General features: G+C 43.3%; 2 protein-coding genes across 4 annotated transcripts in view; both read right to left on the reverse strand.

The window, feature by feature from the left end:
- LOC125626267 (disintegrin and metalloproteinase domain-containing protein 18-like) overlaps positions 1-9,469 on the reverse strand; it is a 42,860-nt gene extending 33,391 nt beyond the window's left edge. Inside the window, exons 1-2 of the mRNA XM_048829023.2 lie at positions 9,444-9,469; positions 8,278-8,458 (exon numbers count right to left, since the gene is read on the reverse strand). Coding sequence (XP_048684980.2) covers positions 8,278-8,458; positions 9,444-9,469 — 207 coding nt within the window. The remainder of the gene's footprint in view (positions 1-8,277; positions 8,459-9,443) is intronic.
- LOC125626410 (disintegrin and metalloproteinase domain-containing protein 9) overlaps positions 8,513-17,593 on the reverse strand; it is a 53,133-nt gene continuing 44,052 nt past the window's right edge. For all 3 annotated transcript variants that reach the window (XM_048829336.2, XM_048829335.2, XM_048829337.2), the window contains 5 exons: positions 15,800-15,905; positions 13,839-13,977; positions 13,237-13,333; positions 11,571-11,695; positions 8,513-10,761 (listed from right to left, as the gene is read on the reverse strand). In XM_048829336.2, the coding sequence (XP_048685293.1) occupies positions 10,683-10,761; positions 11,571-11,695; positions 13,237-13,333; positions 13,839-13,977; positions 15,800-15,905 (546 nt within the window). In that variant the 3' untranslated portion in view covers positions 8,513-10,682. The remainder of the gene's footprint in view (positions 10,762-11,570; positions 11,696-13,236; positions 13,334-13,838; positions 13,978-15,799; positions 15,906-17,593) is intronic.

The raw sequence follows: 17,593 nt of genomic DNA on the forward strand, positions 1-17,593 counted from the left end.
GGTGATGCAGGATCTTCAGGTTGTGACTGAAGACTTTTTTATTTCATACTTCTTTCGAAGGACTGCCTGTCTTCCTTCTGGACTATTCTTGAATTCTCATGTTGGAGCAAAAAATATAGTTGTTACTCTCTGGTACTATCATTTTAGATGCAGCTGTGATAAAAAATAAATAGTTGATATAGGCAGATCTTCCTTTTACAATTTCACCTTTAAAGTAGTACTGAGTGTCAGTGAATACAATGAGTAATACTAAATGAGCAGTATGGTAATAATAATTAAATAACTGCATTGACTTATTTTGTTTAGGAAAATCCATCCTCAACATACAGGATTCTGAAGACTATCCACCTTCAAGATCACCATCATTTTCTGTAGTTTCAGAGTTATCTGCCAATGACAGTGTTTCAGTCACATCATGTATGTCACATAGCCATAGTATACCACTTGTAGCAAAAAGAAAAAAAAACACTCCATCATCCAGAAAGAACCATAGATAAATTTGTGATAAGAACCAGCAGATTACAAAAAGAGGTAATTGATGAAAAAATTGCCCGGTTTGTTTATGAAACAAACTCTCCTTTCTGTATGATTGAGAACCCACACTTTAGTAACATGTTTCAGTCATTAAGACCAGGATACAGTCCACCCAACAGAGCAGATGTCGCAGGCAAATTGCTGGATAAAGTGTATGAAAGAGAAACTGAGCAGGGTGCAAGAAGTGTAGAGGATGAAATTGTTAACCTGAGTCTTGATGGGTGGAGCAATGTCCACAATCACCCTGTTGTATGTGCTTGTGTGACAACAGACGAAGGGAACGTCTTCCTTACAGAAACAATTGACACATCAGGAAATGCACACACAGCAGAATACTTACAAGAAGTAGCAGTAAAAGCTATAACAAACTGTGAAAAAAAACTAAAATGTCTAGTATGCAGCTTGGTCACAGACAATGCTGCAAATGTATCCAAGATGAGAAGAAATTATTTAGAAGAGAGTGAAGAGCGTCCCAAGCTAATAACATACGGTTGCATTGCTCATTTGATGCACCTCCTAGCCAAAGACTTCGGTGTTCCAGAAATAAAGGCTAATGTTGTTGAAATTGCAAACTACTTCTGTAACAACTACTTTGCAGCAGCTGCTTTGAAAAAAGTGGGAGGAACCAAGATAACCCTCCCACAAGATGTGCGATGGAACTCAGTAGTGGACTGTTTTGAGCACTATATCAAGAACTGGCCTAATCTGATGACAGTTTGTGAACAAAATTGTGAAAAAACAGATTGCACGTCACAGCCAAAGTTCTCAACACTGGACTTAAGAGAAAAGTTTAAACACGTGCTGAGTACCCAGTAGCCTATTTCTGTAGCCTTGAACAAAATGCAGGGGAATAGCTGTTTTATGGCTTATGCTGTTGAAATTTGGAAGGAACTGAGTGAGATCTTAAAAAGAGAAATATGCAACGACAGAGATAAATTAGAAGCATTAAAACAAATGGGACAAACACTATCTCCAGCTCATTTTCTTGAAAATATTCTCAATACTTGGTACCAGGGTCAAACCTTAACTGCTGAAGAGGAGGAGTTGGCTATGACATGGACATCCAGCAATCATCCCTCCATAATGCCAACTATAATGAACTTCAGAGCTAAGGGTGAACCATTCAAGAAATATGTTTGCTGATGATGTTTTAAAGAAAGTCATATCAGTGAACTGGTGGAAGTCACTTAAGCATTTGGATTCAGAGACTGTTGAAGTGATAATCTCACTTTTAACAGCAGTAGCTTCTTCTGCCGGTGTAGAAAGAATATTTTCTTTCTTTGGACTAATTCATTCCAAATTGAGAAATTGTTTGGGACCTGAAAAAGCAGGAAAGCTTGTTTTTCTTTTCCAGATTATGAGCAAACAGGAAAATGAAGGTGAAGATGACTGAGTTAGCTTCAAAAGCCAATATTTTAAGTTACTCATATTGACCTGGCTGACATAATCGGTTTAATTTTTTTTAAATTCATTGAACTATTTTAGTTAAAAACAATTTTAACAAAAACAAACCTGATTTTGAAAAACTTGAATGTTTAACTAAATTAAAAAATTCATATGCTTGTTTTGTTAAAATATTATATGTTTGCTGTCGAAGAAAAAAATCCAGAATACATAACGTTGTTGTTTTAGTTAAATAAAACAATTTAAATGTCTGTCTGGTGATGTTCTCCTCCTAATACAGAATGGCAAGAAAATCCCCCAAATATTAATGATTACCCTGTTGAATTAGAGATAGTTCACCTCCCAATGACTTCATAAATATCTGCTTCAATTACCTTTGGTAAATGAAATAACCAAACAATCATTCATTTTCTGATATAGTTGTAAAACTAATCTGAAAGGTTCTCAAAATAAATCACTTTAAAAATGTATAGTGTGTACCTTCTAAAAATGAAACCTACATCTATCTCTGAATTGTGAAGAATATGTATTAAGGTTATAAAAACCAACAAGAATGCACTTGTATGTAGAAATCCATGATTAAATCGAGTCTTCCTGACTTGCTTTCTGCAGAAAATGACCGAGGGGTTACAGTGGACGAGAAGCTGGACATGAGTCAACAGTGTGCCCTTGTTGCCAAGAAGGCCAATGGCATTTTGGGCTGTATAAGTAGGGACATTGCCAGCAGATCGAGGGACGTTCGGCATTGGTGAGGCCTGATCTGGAGTACTGTGTCCAGTTTTGGGCCCCACACTACAAGAAAGATGTGAAAAAATTGGAAAGCATCCAGCGGAGGGCAACAAAAATGATTAGGGGGGACAGGACTTATGAGGAGAGGCTGAGGGAACTGGGATTGTTTAGTCCGTGGAAGAGAAGAATGTGGGGGGATTTGATAGCTTTCAACTACCTGAAAGGAGGTTCCAAAGAGGATGGATCTAGACTATTCTCAATGGTAGCAGATGACAGAACGAGGAGTAATGGTCTCAAGTTGCAGTGGGGGAGGTTTAGGTTGCATATTAAAAAAAAAAATTTTCACTAGGAGTTTGAAAAGAAAAGGAGTACTTGTGGCACCTTAGAGACTAACAAATTTATTTGAGCATAAGCTTTCGTGAGCTACAGCTCACTTTATCAGTTGCATTCAGTGGAAAATACTGTGGGGAGATTTATATACATAGAGAACATGAAACAATGGGTGTTACCATACACACTGTAACAAGAGAGTGATCACTTAAGGTGAGCTATTACCAGCAGGAGAGGGGGGCAGGGAGGACCTTTTGTAGTGATAATCGAGGTGGGCCATTTCCAGCAGTTGACAAGAACGTCTGAGGAAAAGTGGGGGATGAGGGAGGGGGGGAATAAACATGGGGAAATAGTTTTACTTTGTGTAATGACTCATCCACTCCCAGTCTCTATTCAAGCCTAAGTTAATTGTATCCAGTTGGCAAATTAATTCCAATTCAGCAGTCTCTCCTTGGAGTCTGGTTTTGAAGTTTTTTTGTTGAAGAATTGTGACTTTTAGGTCTGTAATCGAGTGACCAAAGAGATTGAAGTGTTCTCCAGCTGGTTTTTGAATGTTATAATTCTTGACATCTGATTTGTGTCCATTTATTCTTTTACACAGAGACTGTCCAGTTTGACCAATGTACATGGCAGAGGGGCATTGCTGGCCAATGATGGCATATATCACATTGGTAGATGTGCAGGTGAACGAGCCTCTGATAGTGTGGCTGATGTGATTAGGCCCTATGATGGTGTCTCCTGAATAGATATGTGGACACAGTTGGCAACGGGCTTTGTTGCAAGGATAATTTCTTGGGTTAGTGGTTTTGTTGTGTGGTGTGTGGTTGCTGGTGAGTATTTGCTTCAGGTTGGGGGGCTGTCTGTAAGCAAGGACTGGCCTGTCCCCCAAGATCTGTGAAGCACTGGAATACGTTACCTAGGGAGGTGGTGGAATCTCCTTTCTTTGAGGTTTTTAAGATCAGGCTTGACAAAGCCCTGGCTGGGATGATTTAGTTGGGGATTGGTCCTGCTTTGAGCAAGGGGTTGGACTAGATGACCTCCTGAGGTCCCTTCCAACCCTGATATTCTATGATTCTATGAAATCAAATCCACCCTGCCTGCAGGTATCACCACCTATAACGTTTGGGGTATTGTGACTCATTACAGGAAAGACACAGAAACCCAAATTTAAGATTTAACAAACTTGAAGAAAAAACTATTTTCAAACCTTATGTAGCCCATGCTGCCAAGTTACATATTTGAAGCCTGAGCTAAAGCAAGTCAGTGAAGAGACTCCCATTGACTTCAATGGGTTTTAGAATGTGCAAAAAGTTATACACATTTAAGTCTTTGCAAGAGTGGTGCCTTAAATTGTACATTTATTTATCAATAGATTATAATAACTTGCCCTTTTATTTGTAGTTTTGAGTCCAAATGTTTTATTATTGATTTAGCAACCAAATTATTTTATAAAACATTTGTAGTTCCACTTTAAGGTTACTGCTCTGAGTGCCAAAGCACTTTGCCAAATATACATCTCTTCTCAAAGACTCATTGGCCCAACAAGGGACTGTAGGATGTTTCACTGCAACATTGGAAACACCTTATACACTATAGCCACAAATGTGCTACAAGGCTTGTAGCATTTAAAGGATTTTAACAGATTCTCACTGTACCTCCATCTGCACATATTTAGGTTATATAATTTAATATCTAATTATATATATAGGAACAACTGTATTCCTTAACTACAAGTACCAGATCTCCAGTTATATTTGAGGATATTCTCTGTGGATCTGTGATGTGCAAAAATATTTGAGAACCTAAAGGAGGGAAATATGTTAGTTATTATTTTTATGTAATAATACCATTACAAACATACCTAAATATTTGAATCAGACTCAAAGCTCCACTGTGCTAAGGGCTGTACAAGCACAGACATAAATAGATTCCTGCCCCCAAGGAATTTTTCAGCCTGCAAAGATTTACATGCATGCTTAACTTTAACAAAAATTAAGCACGTGTAAATTTTGGTAGGATCAGGGCCTAAAAAGATAAATGATGGGTGTGGGAGAGATACATTCAAATACATCCACTTTGTAAATATATTTGCTTTGAAAAAGTATATCTATAACTCCGTAAACAGCTATCTATCCTCCACTGCCCCTCACTTTAGGCTATGTCTACACTACTGCCTATGTTGGCAAAATTTGTCACTTACGGGTGTGAATATTTCACCCCCTGAGCGACACAAGCTACACTGACATAAGCACTAGTGTGCACAGCACTAATGTGGCAGGAGAGCTTCTCTCCTGTCCACACAGCTTCTGCCGCTTGCAGGGGTGGTTTTTTCCTGCCGACGGAAGAGCTCTCTCCCATCAGAATAGAGTGTCTTTGCCAGATGTGCTGCAGCACCGCAGCTGCATCGTTACCGCTGCACATGTACACGTAGCCTTAGTTATCATTCGTTTTCATATAAATGCTACATCAGAAGCAGTCTTAAAGAGAGCCATTTTACAGACAGATCAGCTGTCATCCAGCATGGCAGGGAATACAGTGAGAGAGAATTGTCAGAGAAGCAGACACACAGGTGGTCAGAGAGGAACATGCAGGGTGCAATACTATTTATACCATCAGAATCCTCCCACATCCTTCTTTCTCTTTCACTGGCACTGCAATAAATAACTCCCAGCCTGTGTTAAAGAGTCTCCACTAACTCCAGTCCTCCCTCCCACTCTGCTCTCGCTCCACACTCAACTCACCTTCCCTCCCCAGGGGGTGTAGGATTTGGGGGGGGCTTTTTGGGGCAGGGGGCTCAGTGAAGCAGGTGACTTTGGAGGGGGAAATCTCTCCTTATTAGCAGTATCAGTGTGTGGGGATGGCTGGGGGGGGTCAGGATCTTGCCTGGATTCAGAGTATCCAGGGGGGCGGGGGGTTGGTGAAGCAGGTAGCTGTGGGGAGACTAAGCGGTGGCTGTCTCCCAGCTGGGGGGTGACTCTGGGGAGGTCTCTTCTCTTGGGGGCTGTCATAAATATAAAGGGAAGGGTAACAACCTTCCTGAATACAGTACTATAAAATCCTTCCTGGCCAGACGCACAATATCCTTTTACCTGTAAAGAGTTAAAAAGCTCAGGTAACCTGGCTGGCACCTGACCAAAAGGACCAATAAGGGGACAAGATACTTTCAAATCTCGGGGGGCGGGGGAAGGGGGGGCGGCCTTTGTCTGTCTGTTCTGTGTGCTTGCCGGAGAGAGATCAAGAAAGCAAGCAATACAACTCCATTAGAATTAGTAAGTACTAGCAAGGAAATGCATTAGTTTACTTTTGTTTTGGCTTGTGATTTTCTCTGTGCTGAGAGGAAGGTGTATTCCTGGTTTTCTTTTTGTAACTTTAAAGTTTTTGCCTAGAGGGAAATCCTCTGTGTTTTAAATCTGATTGCCCTGTGACATTAGCTTCCCTTTTAATTTTACAGAAGTGCTTCTTTTACCTTTTTTCTTTCTAATAAAGTTCTGTTCCTTTTAAGAGCCTGAACGATTTCTCTATTGTCCTAAGACCCAGGCGTTTGGGTCTGTGATCACTTTGTAACCAATTGGTTAGGATATTATTCTCAAGCCTTCCCAGGAAAGGGGGTGCAAGGGCTTGGGGGGATATTTTGGGGAAATAAGAACTCCAAGTGGTCCTTTCCCTGATTCTTTGTTAAATCACTTCGTGGTGGCAGCTTACCCTCCAAGGGAAAAAGAGTTTGTGCCTTGGGGAAGTTTTATCCTAAGCTGGTAGAAATAAGCTTAGGGGGTCTTTCATGCGGGTCCCCACATCTGTACCCTAGAGTTCAGAGTGGGGAGGGAACCCTGATGGGGCGACTGTGGGGTAGTCTCACGTTAGGGGAGGCGGGGGTTCTCTCCTGTTGGAGGTAACTAGGGAGCATCTCTCCCAGTTTGGAGTGATTGTGAGAAGGGGCAGTGAAGCAGGTGACTATACGTCAGGGGTCAGTGACTGTGGAGGGGGTCTTTCCTCTTGGGGTGGCTGGAGGGTGGTGTGTGTCTGTGAAGGGTCTCTTCCTTAACGGATAATGTGGGGCAATGCAGGAGCTGATCATGGGGCTGTGGGGGTCAGCGCAGGGGGGGTCTCTCCGTTGGGGGGGATGGGGGATCAGTGCAGGGGACTGTGGAGTGCAGGGCTGTGGGGGGCAGTGCAGGGCTGGCTGGGGGGGTCTCTCCCTTGGGGAGGTGATGCAGGTCAGCGCAGGGTGTGACGGGGCTGTGGGGGATCAGCATAGGGGTGTCATGGTGTTGTGGGGGTCAACAGAGCGGGTGACAAGGGGCTGAAGGGGGTCAGGGAGCAGTCAGTGCAGGGGGGTCTCTACCTAAGGAGGTGATGGGGTGTCAGGGAAGGGTGTGATGAGGCTGGGGGGGGGGTTAGGGGACTGTGGGGCAGGGCAGGGGTGACGTGACGGGGGGCCAGCACGGGGGGGGGGTTGACAGCGGGCAGGTCGGGGGGGTGATGGGGCAGGAGGCAGTGGGGGGTGACATGGGGCAGGGCGGGGGGCAGCGGGGAAGTGACGGGGCAGGGGGCAGCGGGGGGGTGACGGGGCAGGGGATGACGGCGTGGGGCGGGGGGCTGACAGGGGGCAACGCGGGGGTTGACGGGGCGGGGACAGCGGGGGGGTGACGGGGGGCAGCGAGGGGGGTAACAGGGAGCAGGGCGGGGCGGGGGGCAGCGCGGGGGGTAACAGGGAGCAGGGCGGGGCGGGGACAGCGGGGGGGTGACGGGGGGCAGCGCGGGGGGTAACAGGGAGCAGGGTGGGGCAGGTGACGGGGCGGGGGGCAGCGGGGGGGTGACGGGGGGCAGCGCAGGGGGTAACAGGGAGCAGGGCGGGGCGGGTGACAGGGCGGGGACAGCGGGGGGGTGACGGGGGGGTAACAGGGAGCAGGGCGGGGCGGGTGACGGGGCGGGGACAGCGGGGGGGTGACAGGGGGGTAACAGGGAGCAGGGCGGGGCGGGTGACGGGGCGGGGGGGCAGCGGGGGGGTGACGGGGGACAGCGGGGGGGTAACAGGGAGCAGGGCGGGGCGGGGGCAGCGGGGGGGTGACGGGGGGCAGCGCGGGGGGTGACAGGGAGCAGGGCGGGGCGGGTGACGGGGCGGGGACAGCGGGGGGGTGACGGGGGGGCAGCGCGGGGGGTGACAGGGAGCAGGGCGGGGCGGGTGACGGGGCGGGGACAGCGGGGGGGTGACGGGGGGGTAACAGGGAGCAGGGCGGGGGGGGGGTAGCTGGGGGGCAGCGCGGGTCCCCCCCCCCTCACCGAGGCCGGCGAGCAGGGCCGCCAGCAGCGCCAGGCGCAGCCCCCGCCCCATGCTGCGCGCGGCCGGCGGGTAACGGCCACGCCCGGGGGGAAGCGGGGTCCCGAGCGCGAGGCGGACCCGCCCCGGGGCTCCTGGGCGGCGGGCCGGGCCCGGGCGGGACTGGCGGGCGGGAGCCGCCGGCTGCAGGGCCGGGAGCGGGGAGCCCGAGAGAGGCAGGACAACGCGAGGCAGCGGTTTTACAAAACTGGCATCTTTAATTATAACTATTAAAAAACAAACAAACCCCCCAGGCGAGAGAAGCCCCTTCCGTGTAGCTCAGCCCTTAGAAAGGCGGCGTGGGGGGTTTCTGTCACCCCGCCCAGACAGCACGAGGTCCAAGCTCCCACCGCGCCCGTAGACAAGCCCAATTTACAAACAAGACTAAGGCCGAAGTTCTGATTGTTCAAATAATATTCAGACATTAGGGCTGTTAGACTTACACATGCCATCAGTAGTCATCTTCAGTATTCACCATGTGTTCAAAATTTGAGGAGCTACTTTATTTCCATAGAAACAGCGATCTCAGCATGAGGCTTATTGCATTACTGCCCTATTCTGCACATAATATTGCTCATGGTATGCTAGAAGTGTGAAAACGCTATTAATATTAAAGGCACACAATTTAACACAGTGATAGCATAGGCATTCACAAGTTTAAATACAATTAAGCAGGCCTTTCTCTGGGGATATTTTCATAACTTAGATTCCCCTCCCACCCTGTACATTGAGTCATTCATGTCATGAACTGTCTACAAAAGACCTGGGAAGAAGTGTACCTTAGGCAGACAGAAAGCCTGGTTAACTTTAGATAAGCAACCCCCCATAAGAGAGAAGAGAAACAAGCCAATGATAATCCTAAAAACAAACAACCCACCTTGCGATATATTTTGATGAACTAGTACATATTTTAATAGCGTTTAAATCTTATTCTTTATGTTTATGGGGAACCACAGTAGTTCAAGTATTTTATTATTACAAATACAAACTTTATATATATTTATATAAGTATATATACAGACACAGATTTTTTGGCAAATATGGGGAAATTTACAAAACGAGTTTGTGCTAAGTGGCTAAGACAAAACGAGAAAGCTTAGCATTATTTTTAACAGTAATTGTTTTTCACCTTCTGTAATTTGTGTAACACATCATCGTGGCAGTCCTGCATCTACGACACTGTGTCAACATAATCTAGTGGAACATAATCCAACTGCACCTGGGTTAACATACCTCAATTGACATCCAAGAGCATCTTTTTTCAGATACAGATTTAAATCGGATTTTAAAAATAACATGCTTTAGCCAGTGTCAACATCCTGACTGACACTAAAATCAAAATTTGAAAAGTAGGTTAAAATTATGTACATTGGGGTCAGTGGGGTGCTAGGGTATAAAGTGCTCAAACAATTCTCAAAGGGCCTACATAAACATACGCATCATTGCTCCTAATATTTTGCAATGGCTCTTGCTGTCAGACTGTCTATAACGTAATCAAAACTCAAGAGCACTCCCTTCCTAAAACAAGAAAAGGCTACCATTTTTCGTACCTTTATTTTAATATCCCATTTAAAGTATTAGTGGTAAATTAGTAGAGGTTTCTCGTCTAGCTACTTAAAACTGTGTATTTAAAAAACATTTAAATTAACTGCCCTAGTATCCTTTATTGTCTATAGCCTAGTGTCAGTCAGCATGAAGTTAAAGTTTTCTTTGTTGTTTAAAAAGTGTGTTTATATTAAACACACCAGTAAAAACATATACACAAACATGTTTATAGGGTAGTTCATCTTCCTTTCAAAATATACTGACATCTTATTTCACTTGTGCTCTTAGTTGCATATACAGGAATAATGGTTTCTAGTCCAGGCAAAACAAGAACATGTAAACAATATTTTGTTAAATCAAGTGGCCTGATTTTCATGGTTCCATTTTTTGACACCTACCCGGGTAATAGGTTTTTTACTTTTCATTATGCATATAGAAAGACAATACGCCACATGGAATATTTAATGATTGTGTCTCATCATAAGATGGGGGAAACAAAAAGGAACTCCCAAGTGCTGTACTTTAAACATTATTTTACTGCAGACTGATCCACTTCCAACTGGATAGTCCAACTTCAGTTTGCAAAGCCACAATACTCACACACGGAGCTAAGAACAGACTTGATGTATTCTGTTCCTGTGGCTTTCGTAGAGGTATCTTTGTTTAATATCTTACATTCCTTGTGTTTCCATCTCATTTTCCATATCCAGTACTGCAGAATGACGGCTCTCTGGGATAGCATGGGCCATTTGATGCAAGAAGGATAAAGAATTTCAGCTTGGTTTTAGTGAACAGGTCATCTTGTGAGAGGGTAAAAGAGAAACTATATGGGAGGTAAAGGTGCAGGTCGAGAAGGAAAATAGTGTCCCTGAGGTACGTTTTTCTGTTGTGGTGGAGGCGGCCTGTACGGGGGACGAAGATGTCAGTTTAGATTATTACATCCATTATATGCAGATAGAGAATGATCCCTCTTCCTCCTGCTCTGTGTTAGCGTCATGTCTTTGATGGTCTCTCCCTGTGCCTCCTTCCCATAATTTCAGCTGCCACCTCTGCCCTAATGACTCCCATCTAACGCTCTCTCTCTGCACAGGGTTTTTTCTTCTATACTATATGAAGCCTCTAACATTTCCCAAGTCACACTGCTTTCTCTAATTAAGCATTCTGGAGTGAATTTTTCCTCTACCAAAACCAATTTAAAACACAAATTACTACACAGTACAAACTATTTTATATAAGTGTCTGTTTGTGCTTTATTAATTAGCACCTTAAGGACACAGGCATCAATACAACATTTTATACATTTAAATAAATGGTTAAACCAAAAAAGTTGTATATATGTATTTTATATATTTTTAGAGTGAAGCTAAACAGAAAGATACAACTGGTGCTCAAAGCTGATTGAAAGCACCCACACTTTTTGTAATAATGTACCTACCATCAAGAGTGTAAGAGGTGTCATCAGAGAACATACATGTTTTATAAATTTCATTGCACCCCTTTTTTATTATGGCCCTTTCATTCACATGTGTAGCTTTATTATTTGGTGTATACATGATATGAGAAAAGCCCTTACACACATGAACCCAAAGACAGGGTTAGAGTCAGAATGACAAGCTATGAGTTTCCCCAAATTGTGTGCTCAAGTTCTCAACTTTACATTTGATATGTATTATAAAGGATTTTCCCCAGTAGCAAAATTGTCATTACAGACCTTGCAGGTATCTTATACTGCTGCTGCTCCTGGTGTGGCTGAGGATAATTGTAAGGCTGGTGATAAGCTGGTTGATGATGATTAACTGCATAAGATGGCACAGTGAATCTGTTTGTTGGCGTGTCCTATGAGGAAATAAAGATCATCAGATATTAAAAAAAAAAAAAAATCACACAAACAGGAACTGGAGGAAGATTTGCTTCTTTAGTAATTTCACTGGAATGTTGGGCCACTCACTAGCAGATTTGGAGATATAATGGGGAAATACAGAAATGCTATTTCATGCTCATCAGCTAAATGGTATTACGTCAGTTCCAGACAGCTTAAAAGTGACAGAAGTTTAGAGTACTGTAGTTTGAAAATAGAGAAATGCTGATCAAGAACATGTGGCTCTCTATCTAAGAGACACTCTGATGACCCTATGTCATTTAACGGTGCTTTGATTTACCCCTCTCTGAAATGGAGATAATGCAGAAGGGGAAACCTGAGGTGCAGAAGAGTCTGCTCTGGGTATGGTGAGCCACAGTGTCCCTGATCAGCACTCTTTCATTTTCAAACTACAATACTTTCTAGACTGCTTGTGGTTTCAGAGAATGCACTTCCAGTTGGCTCTCAAAGACAGTTTAAGCAACATAAACCATAAGAGTCCCATTCCCCCTCCCTTAAATTTAATTACTAAGAAGTTAAGAAAATAATCCATTTCCTCACTGGCAACACCCCTTTCTATTACAGATAGTAAGGTACTACATTCAATATGTAGTTGGCCTATCTATTGATATTACAAAATGGCAAATCCTGATGTGCTTTAGAAGGTTGCTGCTTGAGAAATGTTTAACGGATAAAACTAAAATCATCTAATCCTAGTCCTTCCCACCACCCAAAAAAAGTTTTACTTTATTTAAAATAAAAGCCTCCTGATTAAAATAACCTCATTTCCTAGCAACAATCTGATGTGGTATGTAACAAAAAGGGAACAACATTACTATATTTTGATTGAAGACTTTGCAGTCACCTTTAATAGTTTGTCACAATTAGATGTAGGAGTGCATTATAGGTCAGTAGAAAAATCTAGACAAGATGTTAGTATGTACCATCTCTATTTTAAAGCACATTTTATATATAGATCTTAAACATTTAATGAGACTGCAATCTCTCAGTTGTGTTTCCAAGATGGTATTTTTACTGTAGCTTTGCAATATCAATAATGCACTATACTTGGAATTACTTATATATTTTCTTCTTTGAAAACTTTTGGGCTTCAGAGGATATCTTCCTCATTAATATTATTGGTTGGTTCAACAGCACCATAAGGAGTACAGAAAAATAAGAAAGGGATTCATCATGCATAGCCTATATTATAATTTATAGGCTATTACTGTAAAATTTTAGATCCTACAGCAATTGTAGTCATTAGCATTTCTTACAATGTATACATTACAGGTGGGGGCGGGGGGAAGAGCTGAGAAACGAGATTATATTGCTTTAAAAATCAAAACAAAAAACAAAACAAAGAACCCACCAACCAAACACAGGTAGTAATAGTTTTGGAGTAATTCTTGCTTTTATTATCCATTTACCAATTCAACCTTCTATCCACTCTGTTAATTTCAAAACAGACAATAATTGCTCTCCAAGACTGAAGTGAGAAAAAACAAGTCTCACCTACCATGGGTACACTCCTCGAAGTATAAGGCATGTTCTGCTGGAAGTTTCTTCGGTCCGTCTCTGTGCGAGGAGGAGGAGTTGGCATGCTTGTATGTGATCTGGAATTAGATTTGTATTGACCACATGGACTGGTCAAGCATCTTACTAGAATTCAATAGGATCATCATCAACATGTTATGACACTTCTTACAGATACATACTGGCTGGATTTAAGTGTGTGTTTAAAAACTATTATTTTATTCCCTAAATTCGTCAGTAAAATGTATATCACTCTTTACAGGTCCATATGTCCAGACATATTGTGAGCCTCTCTCTTTCAAGGAATAGATAAATAATGTTCCTTTGTCCCAAAGAATGTGCCCAGAAAACAGAAACAGACAACATCAAATGACACTTAAAGAAATGGCCTGAGGTGCATTGATATCAGGTCACTTGCCTCCTGTACTGCAACTGCATGAAATAAACCTGCCTGATCTCCACTCGTGGGGATCTCAGGTTTACATCTCAGGACTACTGACACTCAAGTCTTTGGAATCATCTTCTGTAGAGGACTCTGTGGTCAGTTCATGAAGTATCAGGGGTAGGGGTGGGAAATCTACTTACCGATGACAATGTGACATCGTTCTCCTGAACCACTGCTTCAGCGCCTTTCTCTTTGCAAGTGCCACAGCAGCAGCTAAAAGGAGTGGAAGAACCAGGAAAAAGAATACCAGCAACCCATCTCTCAAGGAGGTGTCTTTGTCTGGTAGGGAGAGGGTGAGAAAGAAAATCCGACAGAATTAGTTTTCATAGTACTATCACTACTAAGCACTGCAATAGTGCTGGGTTTTGAAAGGACTGATTCTACAATTTCCCACCATTCTGTAGAAAAGAAAAGCTAAAGTTCAGTATAATTGCCAGGTGCATGCCCAATGTGTTATTTTTGGTGGTCATTTCAAAAGGGACAACATGTCAAAGAAGAGTAAAGCGTACGTTCTCCAATATTCCTGTGCTATAATAGTGTAGCACAGTAATATAGTAGTAACAGACTCTCTTCCATGTATCATCCTGAAGGGCCTGTCACCAGCTCAAGTTAAATGGGGCTGATACAGAGCTCCCCTCTTCCCCCACTCCCCTCAAATCCTCTTCACATATTGCTGTGGGAAAGACCACTATCCTCCCTTAGCTCAGGTTCACAACCTTAGAGTCATCCTCCCCTTCTCCATTCATCCAGGCTGTCCCCAAGGCTTGTGGCATCTTTCTCCACAACATAGTGTATGAAAAGTCATAGAATCATACAAATGTGGGACTCAAAGGGATCTCAAGGAGGTCACTAGTCCATCCCTCTACACGGAGCTTTTATGCCCCTTCCTTTCTCTCCTGATAGTTCACACACTTTTCTATACTCTAGAGAGTGATTTTTCAGCTCAGTAACTACAACTGACTTCCCCTAGACCCCTATTACTCCATCCAAAAGAGCTGTCAGTGTTATCCTCCTGACCTATTGCAAACCATGTCACTCCTGTCCTCATCTCTATCTCTGCTGGCTCCCCATTGCTTACCATATCAGGTCGCTCCTTGCCTTGAAGGTACTGCACCAGTCTGCCCCAGGCTACAACTTGGATCCTGTTTCCTACCACATCCCCCTTGCCCAGCCATGCAAGCAAGCAAGCTTCACAACTCTCTTCAGTTCCTTTTCCAATAGTCTCTTTTACACATGAAATGCCCTCCCAACCCCAGTGCACCAGACTATCACTCTCTCATCATCCATGTCCCTCCTAAAGACATACTTTTTCTGCTAGGCTCCAGACACTAACCCATGTCTGTCTAAAGCCTCCAGGAGTGAGATTTCACAAAACAATAACCAAAAAACATACTAAACTGACCAAAAGGTCTTTGAGGCAGGGACTGCGCTATATTTGTGTTTAGTGCAACATGAAGCACAATCTGCACACAGATAATAAATGCTAATTAAATGGTAATGTAGTAGTATGATGTTCATAGTACCCCAACTCCCCTTCATGACGCATAAGTCACACATTTACACTGCAGGTGTATATGCCTGCAGGAAAGAGAACACCCCCCTCCCTCCCCCAAGTATTATGGGTGTTTACTCAGACTGTGCATGCAATTGTACATAAAACAGCTGTTTCCATCTGCCGTTATTTCTAGAAACAGGCCTTCACATTTTGAATGTATAGATTGGAATCGACAGATTCAAATTGGCCCCGCCTTACAAATTTTAGTTCTAGGTTGGATTCAAAACTGGAATGGGTCCCCACTTCCAGTTTGGACACAACTACTCTTGAAAGATTTTGGCCCAGGATGACAGAAGTCATCTAAAAACAGCTGGCATTGCAAGATTTCCAACATTCTGGAGGACAGAAGTCTCCAGCACTACAAGATCCAAAGCCTAAGCTCTTGTGCTCGAAAGAAATCTCACTGCAGTTTCAACCACCAGCACATCAGCCAGTCTCATTTCCCAGGACAGCCAGACAACTAGGCACTGTATTTGCACACTCTGTCCAAATAGCACCAACAGCAAGAAGGGCATGCTGCCCTGAAGTCACCTTGTCACTACTTGCCATTATAAGGAGGTCCACTGTCTATGCTTCCTCCATATCCTTTCGTGTCACAGTAGGGAGGGGCCCAACCTGAGTCACAGTGACAGTTCTTGTTGCTATTGCACACCTTTAAATTAAAAAAACAAAAACACCCACATATTACTGCCATTGTGACTGTAACTCCACATAAGACTGATCCAGCAACTGGCAGAGGAAATGCTGCAAGGTGTCTTCAAAGGTTACAGCCCAACTTCTGAAACAGAAGGTTCCAAAAGAACGGGAAATGATTGACTGAAAAACAGCTACTGCATCAAAAAGAAAGGATACTTAGCTTGCCGTTACTAGAGTTTTTTGAGATGCGTGGTCCCTATGTGTATTGCACGGTGGGGTCCACATGGGTTTCATGGGTCGGGGACTGGAAAAATTCTTGGTAGCAGTTCATTGGTCTGCACCTACACCCTGTGCAGCTTTGTGCTCCAAACAGAGGGTATAAGAGGAGGCACGGACCAACTACCTCTCCAGTTCCTTCTCTAATGCAAATCACTCTAGGAAAGGATATGAAGCAGAGGGGAAGGAGGGCAGGTAGAGAGGAACTGGAGGGTATCCCCTAATGTCCTTGGTTCAGAGCACATGGAGGCAGAGGCGCGGACCAATGCACACTACTAGTATAAAGTGTCTGGTCTCAAAGTGCATGTGTGCCCTACCATGGAATACACACATAGGGGCCATCACTTGAAGAAGAACTAGTACTTCGTTTCTATACACAGAATCGTTCCCCACAATCTGCTCAATGTGATCTTAAAACCAGTTGTACTGGACTGAAAGCTGTCCTTGGTGCAGCAGTAGGTTGTGAAATGCTCCCACAGCCTCTAAGCCACCCCCTCCAAGACTATCATTCCAGCAGCAAATGACACTGTGGCAAAGGAAGGTTGTGAGATAAGTTATAAACATGTTATCTGTTTACTATACATTTGTGAAGCACGGGGACATAATTTGCTGATAAGCCAATGTTTCTGATTAACTAGAGAAGGACTGAGAAGGCAAAAACAGTTGCAATGTATGAAAAAGAAGAGGAGTTTAATTTAAAAAGAACTAAAAATCCCCAAACCCATGCCCTTCTGAAGCTTTAGCCACTGTTACAGTAACCCAGAGTACTAGAACTTCTCTTCCAACAATGTTGAAGTCCCTGCTTTCCAATCAGTTCTGCATGCTTATGCCTATTCTGAACCAGACAACTGCATTTTCAGCAGCAAGTGCTATGCTTCATCAATACAAAGGCAGCTTCCACTTCGACGACGAGGGTTATAGTTATGTAGCTTGTGAGATGTTGGCAGACATTTCTCAAAACTTTTTAAAAAATTCATTATAATGTTCATTTTTATACATACATTTATTTTTGTTCAGTAAGTGTGTATCTAAGTTGCAACAATTAGTCTCTGAGGTTTTCATAGATTTTAAGGCCAAATGGCATCGCTGTGATCATCTAGTCTGACCCTGTACATAACACATGCGAGAGAATGTCACCCAGTAATTCCTGCATCCAGCCCAATAACTTGTGGGTGAGCTACAGCATTTTTTAAAACCAAGATTGAGCATTTTTCTGAAAGATTGCATGTGCTGGAAAATCCACCACATCCCTTAGGTAGTTGTTCCAATGGTTAATTACCCTCACTGTTAAAATTTTGCGTCTTATTTTCCTTCAGTGTCCATCCGCAATAGTAATCAAACTATGCTGGCCAGACTGGGTTTGAAACCTGTTTAAACACTGTTTTGCCTGCCAAATATAAATAATCTTAAAACTCCATTTTATAAACT

This window comes from Caretta caretta, chromosome 26 (genome assembly GCF_965140235.1).
Source record: "Caretta caretta isolate rCarCar2 chromosome 26, rCarCar1.hap1, whole genome shotgun sequence".
Taxonomy (NCBI): Eukaryota; Metazoa; Chordata; order Testudines; family Cheloniidae; genus Caretta; species Caretta caretta.